Raw genomic sequence first — 13,958 nt, forward strand, 5'->3', positions numbered from 1 at the left:
TAGCTGTGCTAGTGCTACATTGGAGGTTTGTGGTGCTTTAAGCTAGCAGGAGAGCGTGAAAACAGAGAGCTCTCAGCAAGGGGAAGGGGAATGGGGGAGGGGGTGCTTCACGCCAACACTCAACCCAGAACCAAATTTCTAACGGACTAGTGCCGCTCTGCAGAAACTTTGTCCTAGGAAACAACAGGTTGTGGCTAGAAAGTGCATAATCATAATTTAAATTCCACTAAAAAATATTTAAAAAGATGATCGGAGTGGGTCTTTAAAACAAATAATTAAATGAAAATAAAGGTGAATTTTGACCACCTCACCATGACCTCATTTTGGGAGGGAATATTTTTGGTCAGTTTTATATTGTCCATCAATAAGCCCATATTTTTCCAGGGATTTGTGGCCTTTCTGTTTAGTGATTGATTTTCCCCAAAAGCTTAACATCCTCTTATATTCTTCTTCTACTCTCTCGGTTTCATCCAGAGCTCGCCGAAAGTTCAAATGAGCCACTGCTGCTTCTCCTTGTTGAACTGCTCGGCCCAGCGGCGGGTCAGCTCCAGGTAGTGATCGGGTCCGTGGGGCTGATAGTCCAAGTACACGCGGGTCACTGTCTTTTTGGGCACCGCCCTCTCTATCTGCGTCCCTTCGTGCCATTCGTTGAAGGACGTTATGGTGACGATCTCCGGCCGCGCGTTGAGCGCCGCCTGCAGGGCCGTCTCGTAGTAGCGACCGTTCACCCTGTTGCGAGTGTTGTGGTTGTTCCACGGCCGGATGCTCGTGTCAATGTACCCGGGCCCGACGCTCGGGATGAAGAGGAGGTTGTTCCCGTCGCAGAAGGCCTTGATGGCCTTCCAGTTCTGGTGAGAGGAGCCAAAGGAGAAGCCGTTGGAGGCAAAGTAGGTGTACATGCCGTCGAAACCTCCTGCCAGGATGTCGTGTTTGTGACGCTCCTCCACGATCAGAGCTATGAGGACAGAGTCGTAGGCGGAGCCACGGATGCTGTGGGAGCCGGTGGGACTCAGGAGTTCAGACCAGGCCTCTGATGGAGTGAGGTAGGAGTCATAGATGTAGAAGAGAGGAAGACTCTTCCCTGTGCTGGTAGTCAATCTGTACATGGCTCCGTGGTCACCATACCTTTAACGAAAAAGCAAGAAAGTAAAGTAAATAAAGGCAAGAAGATGCATCTGCTAGAAGGAAGATCAGGGGAGTATTAGCTGTAAGAAAATATTTCTTACAGATTCTTCAAATGTAACATATTTTTTGCAAAAAGGGCTTAATTGAAAATTTATGGACATCGAAGTAAAAAAAAAGTAAATTAAAAAAATTTCTCTAAAAATTAAAGTTAATATTTTTTTCTGGTTACTAAATCACCAGATAGTACCTATATTTGAAGTTCAAAATAAATTCAGGCTTCAGAAAAGAAAATTGCTTTGATTTTTAGAAAAAAAATATTTTTTATATTTTCAAAGTGTGGATCCCCTAAAGTGACATCGAGTAAAAGCAATAGATACTACCTGGTGCTCACCAGATAGATTTTTCTTAACTTATCAAAATTAAATAAGGAAACATTCAAATAATCTATCTTTAAACTTTTTTTTTCAAAGTTAATGTTAATTTTTTGATTTGGAAAAAATAGTAAATCAATGTGAATTAAATCTGTTAAAACAGTCTAAAGTGTGCTAAAATCCACATTTTTCCATAAAAATTACACTGAAGCATTCAAACATTCATCTTTCTTCCATTCTTTTGGATTCACGGTGCCAACTGGAACCAGTCTGTTGCAGCGCCACACACTCACTTGTACACATGTATTGATTTAGAGACACTAATTAACCTCTGAAGCATGTTTTTGGACTGTGGGAGGAAACCGGAGAAAGCTCACACATGCATGAGAAGAACATGCAAACTCCACACAGAAACGTCCCTCCTGGGATTTGAACCGAGGTCGCCACACTGGCGTTCTAACCGCAAAGAGTGGGAGGAAAAATGGATCATTAGATGCATCGATTACAATCCATAAATGATTCTGAAGAGTTTTATGAATTTTAAATAATTGAAAATCAAAAAACTAATACAATTTAAAGTAAAAATAACAAGCAGAACTAAACACGGGGCGATTTTTTGAAGAGCACGCAAACATAGACGACCTTGCAGATCAATCGGCCCGACTTCAGTGTTGATGTCATGCGGCGTGAAAGTTCTTTCAGACAAAAATTAAATATGTAGGAAACACAACAAATTTGCAAAATCCCATCGTACGGTAGAAACAGTTCGGGTGCTATTGGCATGAGTGTGGCTCATAGACCGTTTATAAGAACTGGACATAGCAAGTGTTGAGGTCCTCCATAGGAAATGCATTCGCTCCAAATCAGGCCAGAGACTTCGCTGTCACTACGTCTAACCCCATATTGCATATTTGAATCCACGTATCCCGGTTTTATCTAAAGCAAACGTGTCCAAATCCAGGCCTCGAGGCCCGGTGTCCTGCATGTTTTCAAACCAATCTGACATAGAAGCTCCTTATTGGCCATAATCGCCTGATTCAGGTAATCAGCAGCAGATAAGGCAGGATTTCTAGAAAAAACCAGCAGGAGGCCGGCCCTCGAGGCCTGGATTTGGACACCCCTGAAAAAGTGTCCACACAGACTTGTGAATTATCAAACACCTGAGGGAGTTGAACTGGTTCTCCAAAATGTTTGACCCGCTCACATTTACTATTAAAGGAGCACGCAGCTCCTCTTGTAGCCGATCTAGCCCTGATTGCTGGGCGTCCAGCAGGCGGACGTATAGCTCCTGCTTTCAGGAATCATCCTCCCAGTCCCAGGGTGGAGACTCCTCCTGGCTGAAACATTTAGCAGAATTTAAGTGGCTCTAAATCCAGATCTGGGTGAGTCGTGGTATTTCCTGGAAACGCTGTTTAACCTCTTCGGGGTTAAATAAAAAAACAAACGGATAAAAATTGCACCTCATCTGCTACCAAACGAAGATTCTGTTTCAGGATTTTTCTCTGTTCCTCCCAGGTGTTTCCTTTCAGACCATCCTTGTTTCTAAAAGTAAAATAAAACTGCTTTTTACGTCATTTATAAATCATGACTTCTATAATCAAAAATTCAACCTAAAAGTATTTCAGTGTAACCGCACTTTTTTTTTCTTCCATGCAGTTTTTTAATGGATTTGCCTCCGAGTTGTTGTGCAGCGATGAAGACGAGAGTCTTACCTGTCGATGATGTACTTGATGTTGTCGTGTACCGTCTGGTCGTTTCTGCCTTTGTACGGCTGAATATGAAACGCAACCTAAAATGAAGAGAACAGTCATCGGGTTTCACATGATCAAAAAACAGTTTAGGCTTGAAGCGTGAAAGTGAAAGTTTGATCATGAATAAAACAAATACTAAAATATATTTTATGATGCTTTCAAGCCTTCCTTCTGTTGATTAAGTTGTCTCACTGATTTATTTTTCTCATATGTGGGGTTGCCCTTGAGCAAAGCATGAAGAAAACAAAAAAACTGCTATTTGGAAGCGATTACTGATTATGGTCACAAGCCTCCACTGACACTTTTTTTCTCCTCTGGCTTTTCTGACATTAACTTTATTATTCACTGAGAAAAAAAAACATAACATAAGGTAGAAGAAACCTGGAGTGACATGTACACAAAAGATGTTTAAGTTGAATATTTCATCGTGCAGCCAGAAATTTGAGGGACTCTGAATTATTCATGAACAAAGAAAACCTACAGTTTTTTATTTTAAGGAATGGACAATAAAAGGATGAAAAAATCTTTTTTGGACTTTAACTAAATGGATTTACAAATTCCCTTGTCAAAATGAAATATTGATTGTTGGAGCACTAAAGGTCTGAGGTGGTTTTTGCCAAAAGTTCAATGAAAATTTAGTTTTGGTGATTTAAACGTGGCAATTTTTCAGATTTTGGACCACATATAGAAAGAAAATTAAGACTATAATTGCATTTATGTGGGTTTTTTGTGTTCAAATTGTGAATCAGGAGCAGACGAAAACATTTCGTTAGAAAAAAATCGTATTTTTGATGTAGAAAATACACTTCTTATGTCGTTTTGTTGATTTTGTTTTAAATATGTTTTGTTTTTGGACTTTTAAGCCACATTTACAAACTGTTTTTACATTTTTTTTCACTTGAAAAATGTTAAAATCTAAAAGTTGTAGGAGACAAGATGTCTGAAAGCGTTCAGCTCATGGAAACCTTGCAGAAAATCCTTGTTCGTCCTTGTTTTCCTCGTCTGAGCTCAAAACTGTACGACTGGAAAGCTCCGATATTGCTCGCCATTTTTGCTGCACCACTGATGTTCGGTTGGGGTTGTGAGTAAAGTAGTGGGAGAGTGTAAACAGAGAGCTCTCAGGAAAGTAAGGGTTGCTCCACCAAAACTCAGAGGTGAATTTCTAATGAACTCCTGCCGCTCTGCAGAAACTATGTCCTAAAAAAATGACAGATTTTTGGATTTTGGCTAAAAACTGCATAATATTAGTTAAAATTCAAACTTTGAAAATAGATTAAATGGATAAATAAGAGCTTTCATGCTCACCAAAGAGGCTAACGATGCGCTTTTTATGACGGCTGTCGACTGAAACCCATTAATATTTTGGCTGTGTGAGTAAATCATCCCGTATTTGAGGAGCCGAGTTTTTACACGTCTTCATTATCACCCACAGAGGAAACGCTAAACTGATTTGATCTCTTATTAGCTACTTTAATAGCTCATAAGCACTCACATCAGGAGCCTTGAACAACTGCAGCATGATTTATGCTGAGCAGAGGGGAATTAAGTGCCATGTCATGCAGAAGGGAAGCCAAATAAAAACCTTTTGTCATAATCCGATCAATTCCTGCAAAGTTGGAGAGATTTCTGCGGACAAACACAGCAGAGGTTTGTTTCATCTTCTATCGGGGAGTGTGGCTGATGCTCTCGTAGGGCACCCATGGGCTGCATTCCTCTGTGTACTTGACATGACCTACTTACACAACAGAACTTTTGCAGCCCCTCAGGGTGCAGATTGTTCAGAGGGGCAAACTGAGTCATGGGACCCGTGGTGCTCATTTCCCCTCTGCTTTCTATCCCTGCGCATGCAGCCTTCCACCCTGTCCCCACAAACCGCCCCCACGCTCCCTTTGGCGGAAAGGCCATTTCAACTCCAGTTTGGAGCTGAGGTCAGGCTGTGGAGGATCCATGTGATGAGTTCTTTAACTCTGCCGCTCAAGCTGTGTGTGGGAGCTGCTGAAACGCTCCTTACCTTATGTAATGAAAAAGTACGTGGCTTTTCTTTTGTGAAAAAGGGGTGAGGACGTTTTTAGATGTGGTGTGGGAGCGATGCGGTGATGGAAGCTTTCAAGTTTTTCAGGCTGCACTGCAGAAGCAACCAAGAAAAAAGGTTTCCAGCAAGCTCAAAAGGGCACAAACATGTTGACTTTTTATCAAACTACGGAAAAGAGCAAAAATCTCACAAAATTCTGGATTGTCTTCATTTTTACTTTTGCTTTTCTTTCATTTTTACATTTGTTTTTAGCTTCAAAAACCAGGAAAAAAGAAATCTGCACAATCATTTTCTAAAAACTAAATATTTTAGTGGCTTCAATAAAGGTGAAAAATGCTAAAAAAAACGTGGCTCATATTTAGGAATATGTTTTCTAATTGCTTAGTAAGCATTCACACTACAGTGATTCTCCTCCTCCTTTCCGTATGTTTTTCAGCACGTAAAAACTCAATCACAGTTTCAGTGATTTCAGCTAAACATTCAGCTTGTTCAGATTATCACTGCTTGTATTTTTGGCATTCGTAAACTTTATAGTTTTTGAAATATTAAGCAAAATATACCCCATAGAAAATGAATGAGAAAGTCTTCAAATGTCAAAATCTTAAGTAGATTAGCAACAATGCTTTAAATATGTTTGTGGGTTATGTTTTCATCTTTTAATTTTCAAAAAAAAAATTGGAGTTTACTTAATATTTTAGCAACATGCTAACATTTTTGTATAATTTGTTATCTACTGAGGTTTTTATAGACTAATTTAAAGTTTAGCTTCTATTTTAGCAACAGGCTAACGTTTTAGCTAGTATTTAAGCAATGTGCTACCTTTTTTTCTAATTTGGGATCCACTGAGGTTTTCTATGCTAATTTGGAGTTTAGCTAATATAGCAACATGCTCACATTTTTGGCTAATTTGTTATCTACTAAGGTTTTGATGGACTAATTAAGAGTTTAGTTTCTAGTTTAGCAACAGGCTACAGTTTTTGGCGAATTTAATTTACTATGAAATTTTACGCTATTTTGGAGTTTAGCTAGTATTTAGGCAACAAGCTAATTTTTTTGGCTAATTTGGCATCTACTTGTGTTTTTTGGGCTAATTTTAAATGTAGCTTTTATTTAGGCAACACACTAAACATTTTTCCAAAATTGGCATGTATTAGAGATTTTTAAGCAATTCTACTACAGAATTTTCATGAATATATGTGAACTTCAGCGATCTTTCATAGTTCTTTAACTAAATTTACAGTCTTTCAGCAACTTTTGCTAATACCATGTGCTTTTTCAGCAAATCCCTTCAGCAGTTTAAGCAAATTGTGTCACAATTTTCAGCAAAAAGTTTCAGCATTTTCATTGACTACTTTCAGCAAAAGCATTCAAACTACCATTATTGCAGGTAATGCAACTTTTCTAGTTTTTGCTTTGTTTTTTTTTCCAGTTGGAAACAAGGCCTCAACCAACCTAGTAGTCTAATTACTCATTATTACACATTAATTCACAGAGGCCAATGAATTTCAAATAAAATGCATTTCACTTCTTAAAAAAAGAGTTTTACTCAATTTTATACTGAATATTTTACATCTGACATTGAGACACTCCCGATAGTAAACTCAAGAGGGGGCTAGGGGATAAAAAGCAAACACCCTGCCTAAAATATAAATGTGCAAATCAATGAAAAATGTAATTAAACTTGAAAACATTTGTGAGCATAAGAATTTGGAGTTAAGCTCCCTTTCTCTCCAAAAACTTCATGGTTTGACCTTCATTAGGCCGTCGATATCAGGATTGAAATCCTGTATAGCAGCACATTTCACAATGTGATCCAAGTGTGAAAAATACAATAAAATGTCAAAAAAAAATCGTTTCCTGATTTGGCTACTTTCCTTTTGCTTCCCCTAGTGGCAGGATTGTGCATTGCTGTCATTTCTTTAAAGAACCATAACTCGCCACAGGAATAGGCTGGAAACTTGTTTTTTTTTCAGCATCCTTATGTTTTTTTCTCTTCGTGACTGTGCCGGATTAAACTATCTGGCAGGTCGCATACAGACCACGGGCCATATGTTTGACACCCCTGAGCTACACCTTATGAGGATTTTAGTGAAAAGATTAATAATAGATATGTGCAAATGAAATAAACTGGGAAAATTGAGTAAGATGCTTGACAGTGAGAGGCAAAATCTGTCCTTAAACATCCTTTTTATACACTGTAAAAAGTCAAACATTGGATCAATTAACTCTTTAACAGCTGTGGCATCGTAATAAATTACAGAACTTTTGCTAATTAAACCAACGTTTCAATTTTTACAGTGTATATGCTCCGAAACATTCAAATAAAATGACACGAAAGTCTTTCCAGAGCTTTCTCAGCTCGGTGGATGTAACTCCATCCGCTCAGTGTTGCGTGTCTCATCCTGGCGTTCTTGTCTCGCCGTTGCAGATGTATTTGATTTCTCAGCCTCCAGCCAGAAAACAGAAGAAGCGAAAGTGATATCTTATCTGACAGTCGGGACTGGAGAAACCTGCGGCTTGTTTATACTAAGGACAAGTGTCTTATAGCCTCTGGGGTGGAAAAAAACAACAACAAAAAAGCTGACCTTTTCTTCACAGTAGAAAACAAGCACAGGAATGATAATGACTTTGGTTCCAAAAGTGCTTTGAGATTAACCTTCTTATTAACTTTAGCGACTTCTTACATAACAGATACTGAGAGTGTTTAGTCTAATACAGAGGAGGTCGTTTAGGTCAAATACACTTTCATGGGTAAACTTCTTGTCTTGGCCTCACATCTGCACAAATCTGCATTTATAATTTCAAACTGGCACATGGCAATGCATCATGGGTATTTTTAAAGAAAATACTTTTTGATAGTTGCACATATGTCAGAAAATAAGTGGGAAAATGTCACTAAACCCTCTTATCTGCTGATGAAATAGAATAAAATTCATTCTTCCACGTCCAATTACAGCTTTCTTACCATGAATCTTGAATGTTATTAGGATTCAATCTTTGTTTTTAATATAACTTTAAAGTCTATCTTTAAAATCTATTTTCAAAGTGTCTTTTAATTAAGATTATATAGTTTTTACAAAAAAATGTTTTTAAATTACAGATTCTGCAGAGTTATTTAGAAATTAACCTCCGAGTTGTGGGCAACGCCAACCCCCCTTCCCCTTGCCCATAACTGAGAGCTTTCTGGTCCCTTATTCTCTCAACATAACATTATTGATGCAACAAAAATGGCGAACAATATCAGAGCTACCCAGCTGTACAGTTTTGAGCCTGATGTTAACTCAGACGAGGAAAACAAGGAAGTACGAGGATCGATTTGTCTGCAGGTGGATGTATCAGAATGGAGCGGTGCAGGGAGATTAACTCATAAACTCATGATAAATTTTGAGCAAAAAAATAGAAAGTATGAGTTAGGAACCATCTGGCAAAGACCATCCAGCTTACCTTTACTCATATTTTACCGTTATTAAACATGCAAGGTGTTTTTTAACTGGTTGTTTTCTTTACCAAGATGAATTAATCCCTATTACTAGCTCTTCGAAGTGGCTCAAATCAGAAACCTTGCAACAAGAAGCTGGATGTAAGCAGTACAAATATAGCTCATCTGAAAGCAGATGTGATTCATTGCTCACCTTCGAGTTCCTCTCCCCCACCACCACTAGATTTCAGATTTCTCTCACAAAATGTGCTGTTGCTTGTACCTTGAGGTTGTGTCTATAAGCAGCATCCAGTACCGCAGGTACCATGTCCTCTGTGGGTTCCCCGTTTTCATCACCGAGCCCAGGAGGGTACCAGGCCAGGACCAGAACACCTAGAAAAAAACACACAAAATTCTGGGGGTTGCTTTTTGCAAAAAAAAAAAAAAATTGATTTATGCTTAAAATTTTGACTTATTGTGTGAATGCTTAGTAAACACTGCACACTATAGTGATTCTCTTGCTGCTTTCCGTGCATTTTTCAGCAATTTCAGCAATCTTGGTATCAAAACGCTTTTTTAAGAACATTACTGCTTGTAATTTTGATATTTGATATATTTAGCAAAATATGCCCCATTGGAAATGAAAGAAAAAGTCTTAAAATGTAAAGATTTTAAGTATATTACCAACAAGCCTTTATATTTATATATTTATGGGCTATGTTTTGAATTTTTTATGGTAATTATTAAAAACTTTGGAGTTTACCAAGTATTTTAGCAACCTGCTAACATTTTTAAATAATTTGTTATCTACTGGGGCTTCTAGGCTAATTATTTTAGCAAACTGCTAATGTTTTATGACATATTTGTTATCTACTGGGGGGTTTTAAGCTAATTTAGAATTTGGCTAATATTTTAGCAACATGCTAACATTTTTAAATAATTTGTTATCTACTGGGGGGTTTAGGCTAATTTAGAATTTAGCAGATATTTTAGCAACATGCTAAGGTTTTTGATTAATTTGTTATCTATGGAGTTTTTTTGGGGCTAATTTTAAGTTTAGCTTCTATTTTAGCAACATGCTAATGTTTTTGACTAATTTAGTTTACTGAGGAATTGTAAGCTATTTTGGAGTTTAGCTAGTATTATAACCAACGAGCTAGCTTTTTTGGCTAATTTAGCATCTACTGAGGGTTTTTTTTAAGGCCGATTTAGAGTTTAGCTTATATTTTAACAACAGGCTAATGTTTTTGACTAGTTTAGCTTACTGAGGAATTTTAGGCTATTTTGGAGTTTAGCTAATATTTTAGAAACAAGCTAACCTTTTGGCTGGTTTGGCATCTACTAAGGATTTTTTGGGCTAATTTGGAGTTTAGCTCATATTTAAGCAACACACTAAATATTTTTTGCTAAATTGGCATGTATTAGGAATTTTTAAGCAATTTTACTACATATTTTTTTAGAAATATAGGTCAACTTTAGCACTATTTCATAGTTCTTTTGTAAAATTTCCAGTCTTTTAGCAAATTTTACATTTTATAAATAGCTTTTGCATTTTCAGTAAATCCCTTCATCAATTAATATAAATTCTTTCACAATCACACTAGCATTATCACTGGTAATGTGACTTTTCTAGTTGCCATTTACTTTTCTTGTATTCACTGAATTCTGTCCCTAACTTGATCCAAAAAAAAGGATCTTCATCATAAATTTCATGAATCTGCTATTTCCCATAAGCCCTGTGAGATCATCTCTCCAAATAAATCTCTAGCGCGTGTGACAACTCATAAATTGCAGTGGCTGGTTGCCTCTTTCTGGCTGAAAAATCGCTCCCCGTTAGCCTCCGCGGAGCCTGGCATCATGCAGCCGGGAATTGGCACATCAGATTTGCACTCAGAGCTAATTCATTAAACTCTTGTCTGCTCGCTCGCTTGCTGTTGGGGCCGTTAGTGCACAACACCACCCGACTGTATCAGCATGTATTAGGGGATATGGCCACTGCTATCCATTTTATACCCAGGATTAAGGACAGCAGGAAGTCAATCATTAAGTCAAGTGGAAAGTTGAGAGTTTGGCTGCCTGGCGCATCTAATTAAATGGATTGTTTTTAACTAAAGCAGCACTCCCGTGATCCATCTGTTAGAGCGATGAGGTTTCAGAGGATTGGATGGTCTGCTCATCATTCCGGATGGTGTACAATAACTCACTGAGCCGCAGGACTGAAACATCAGAGCCTATCATATGGAAGGGCCTGACGTCTGGTCTGATACTTGACACCACCAGGCACCTTGATTCTCTTAAACAAAACAAAGAGAGCTTTAAAAGGACATATATTTATAATTTATGACTATTTTAGGATGCGTTTGTGAGGGTGAAACTGCTTAAACATACAGTTTGGAGAGTTTACCTATTATTCTGAAGGGGGTTCTGTTTGGGAGCTGTCCAGTGGATGGGTGGTGCTGAAACTGAGCTTAAAGTAGCCAAATCCCCGTGAATCTGCTGTGATCGACCCCAAAACTCAACAGTTTCCGCTCTAAAAGTGTACCTGCTGCTGATGCTCCGATCTGCTCCATGTGGGACTCCAGCACGTCCGGATCCCTGGAGCTGTACGGGTTCAGTTCGGGGTAGTAGCTGGAGCCGATGTCCTCGGGCGGCATGTGTTTGCCCCTCGGGTAGCTGGATGCGATTTTGGGGTCCCAGTGTGGAACCAGGATGTGGTCCCAGTGGATGTACTTGCCGTCCATGTGCGGGCTGCCGTACCAAGTGTAATAAAATATGTGAACGTCGTAAAAGATGGTCCCTTCCGGGCTGAAGTTGGACAGCATGGCTTTGGTGTTGCTGCCAGGCGGGCGGGCTTGATCCGGGGAGGCGCTGGCACGAGTTACGGAGCGCCGGTCCATCCTGGCCCCCAAGATCGGGAGAAGTTCCAAACCCGGAGCCAGATCCGAGAAGCCGTCGCTGGGCTTCAGGGTCCTCAAAGCCATGAGGGTCCCGAAAATGAAGAGCGTGAAGAGGAAGAGAGCCACGCAGGCTCTCCTCCGGAGCCGTGCCATGATGCTGCCGGGAGTTACGGGCGCTCTGCAGACATGAAAGATGCAGCTCTGCGCGCAACCAACTCCGAGGAGTCGTCTGCCATCCAGAAATGTCCCGCCGCCGTAAAGGCTGCAGCCCTGACGCAGTCCTCGGAGGGGTTTTTAACTTTCTCCTGCAGCCTGCTGGAGATGGAAATGCAGCGTGGGGACTGCAGCAGCAGCAGCGCACCTGCACGGATCCTCACCGCTGGAAAAGAAGTAAGTAGTGGATGTATAAAAAAAAAATAAATAAAAGGAAAGAAAAAACTTTAAAATGCTGGTTGGTTTCACTCTCTGGATGAAGCTTCATTCACAGGAGATATTCCCGAAATGATGCTCCGCGTGGGGTTAAAGCCTTCTTACTTTGACTTTGCAGCTTTTTTTTTTCTTCATTTGATATGCAAAAGAGGCGGAACCTCCACCCCTTTTTTATTTAAAAAATAAGAAAAACAAATATCCAAACTGCAATATCATAAAAAAAAACCACAGTAATTCTACTACTTTCATGAAATTGTTTAAAAAAATAGATTAAATTTCTGTGTTATTTTTATATATATATAAATTCCGATTTGCTCGACGTTATGATGCGACTAATAGCTCCCTCTGGTGGCCATTTTTAAAATAATCCCTTCACCGTGACGCCTTCAAGTACAAACGGAAATCGTGTATTCTTAAGTTGTAATTGTGTAAATAAAATAAAAAAGATGTCAGGTAAAAACAAATTCAAAGTGAAAACAAGTCAATGAAATACATTTGATTGAGTTTTGACAAATCAGGGATTTCAGTTTTCTCTTTAGTTGTTACTTTTGCTAAAGTTCCAAATCTGCATGGTAGGAGCAAAACATTATTTGGTTGCAATTAAGTGACTTTTGGATCTTTATTTTTTTCAAAGCTCCATCATTCCCACCCATTATGCATGAGAACATAAAGGAAAACATGTATTTGACAGTCACTGATTATGCAAAATGGCACACTTAAAAAAACAGGTCATTAAAGTTCATCATATACACTTCAACTGAATGAAAAAAAGTAATTCAATTGTTTTTATTTTATTTGAAATTATTAATAAAATGCAGCAGAAAACATGTATTTGGTCAATAACAAAAATTCACTTCAGCACTTTGTGATGCGGTTTGGGGGCTGTTGATGCAGACTTTCATGTCCCTCCACAGATTCTATATTACAGGGGTGTCAAGCATGTGGCCCGCGGGCCGCATCCGGCCCACCAGATGGTTTAAACTGGCCCAGTCGCGATGAGAAAAAAATATAAGGATGTCGGGGGGAAAAAGGCAAATTTTTAGCCCATTCCTGTGGTGAGTTATGGTTATTTAAAGAATTGACCGCAATGCGCAATTCTGCCACTAAGAGGAGCAAAGGGGAAAAAACCAGCATAACAAGAGAACAAGAAATAAACAGCATTTCTTTGCAAGGGAGTTCCATGTCTGGATAAGATGCAGTTAGGTTACCTGCCAGCCTCACCACTGTTAAGTTGCTATAAAAAATTTACAGGTGTGACTCCACAATTACCAAACATAGTAATAAACATAGTAATAACAATAATAATAAATGATTAGGCTTCTAGTTTCGTTGACCGTTGGTTAATTTGGTTATTATGTTACTGGTCCGGCCCACTTCAGACGGCTTGAATGTGGCCCCTGTCACCCGGAGGTCACTCCAGAACCTTGAAATGCTTTTTTCTAGGGCTGTGAGCATTAACGTGTAAACGTGTGCGATTAATCAAACACATTTAACACGTTAAAATTCATTAATGCAAATTAAATGCACCTCGAGGAGCAGCATCCCTTCGCTTTGCCTCGCCGATTTAGGCTTTTATGCCGTATTTTTGTCCAAAAGCTGCATATTGTCATAAAATGTACATAGTAAAACGTTGTGATTAATATTGATTAATCACAACACAAAAGTGTGATTAATCTTATATTTCTTAAATCAATTGACAGCCTTAATTAATGTTCTAAGTGTACAAATTTGTGTGTGATTTCATATTGTGATTATTCATTAATAATAAGTGGTCAGAAAATACTGCCAATTGTGATTAATTGCAATTAATTTTCCCCCAGGTTTGCATTCAATTAGTTATTTTTTTCAATCGATTTACGGCACTACTTTTTACATATCCACTCCTTTGTTGCCCGGGCGATGTGTTTGCCATTATCGTCATGCTGGAAGATCCAG

The 13,958-nt window shown here is 38.8% G+C and overlaps 1 protein-coding gene across 1 annotated transcript; it reads right to left on the reverse strand.

Moving 5' to 3' along the window:
- Positions 1–6: 6 nt before the first annotated feature.
- LOC112144099 (glycoprotein endo-alpha-1,2-mannosidase-like protein) lies at positions 7–12,694 on the reverse strand. Its single transcript, XM_024268418.2, has 4 exons — positions 11,240–12,694; positions 8,981–9,090; positions 3,209–3,285; positions 7–1,125 (listed from the first exon to the last, which is right to left on the reverse strand). The coding sequence occupies exons 1-4, from the start codon at positions 11,745–11,747 to the stop codon at positions 489–491; spliced, it is 1,332 nt and encodes a 443-aa protein (XP_024124186.1). The 5' UTR covers positions 11,748–12,694; the 3' UTR covers positions 7–488.
- Positions 12,695–13,958: the final 1,264 nt, after the last annotated feature.

Source organism: Oryzias melastigma, linkage group LG16 (genome assembly GCF_002922805.2).
Source record: "Oryzias melastigma strain HK-1 linkage group LG16, ASM292280v2, whole genome shotgun sequence".
NCBI lineage: Eukaryota > Metazoa > Chordata > Actinopteri > Beloniformes > Adrianichthyidae > Oryzias > Oryzias melastigma.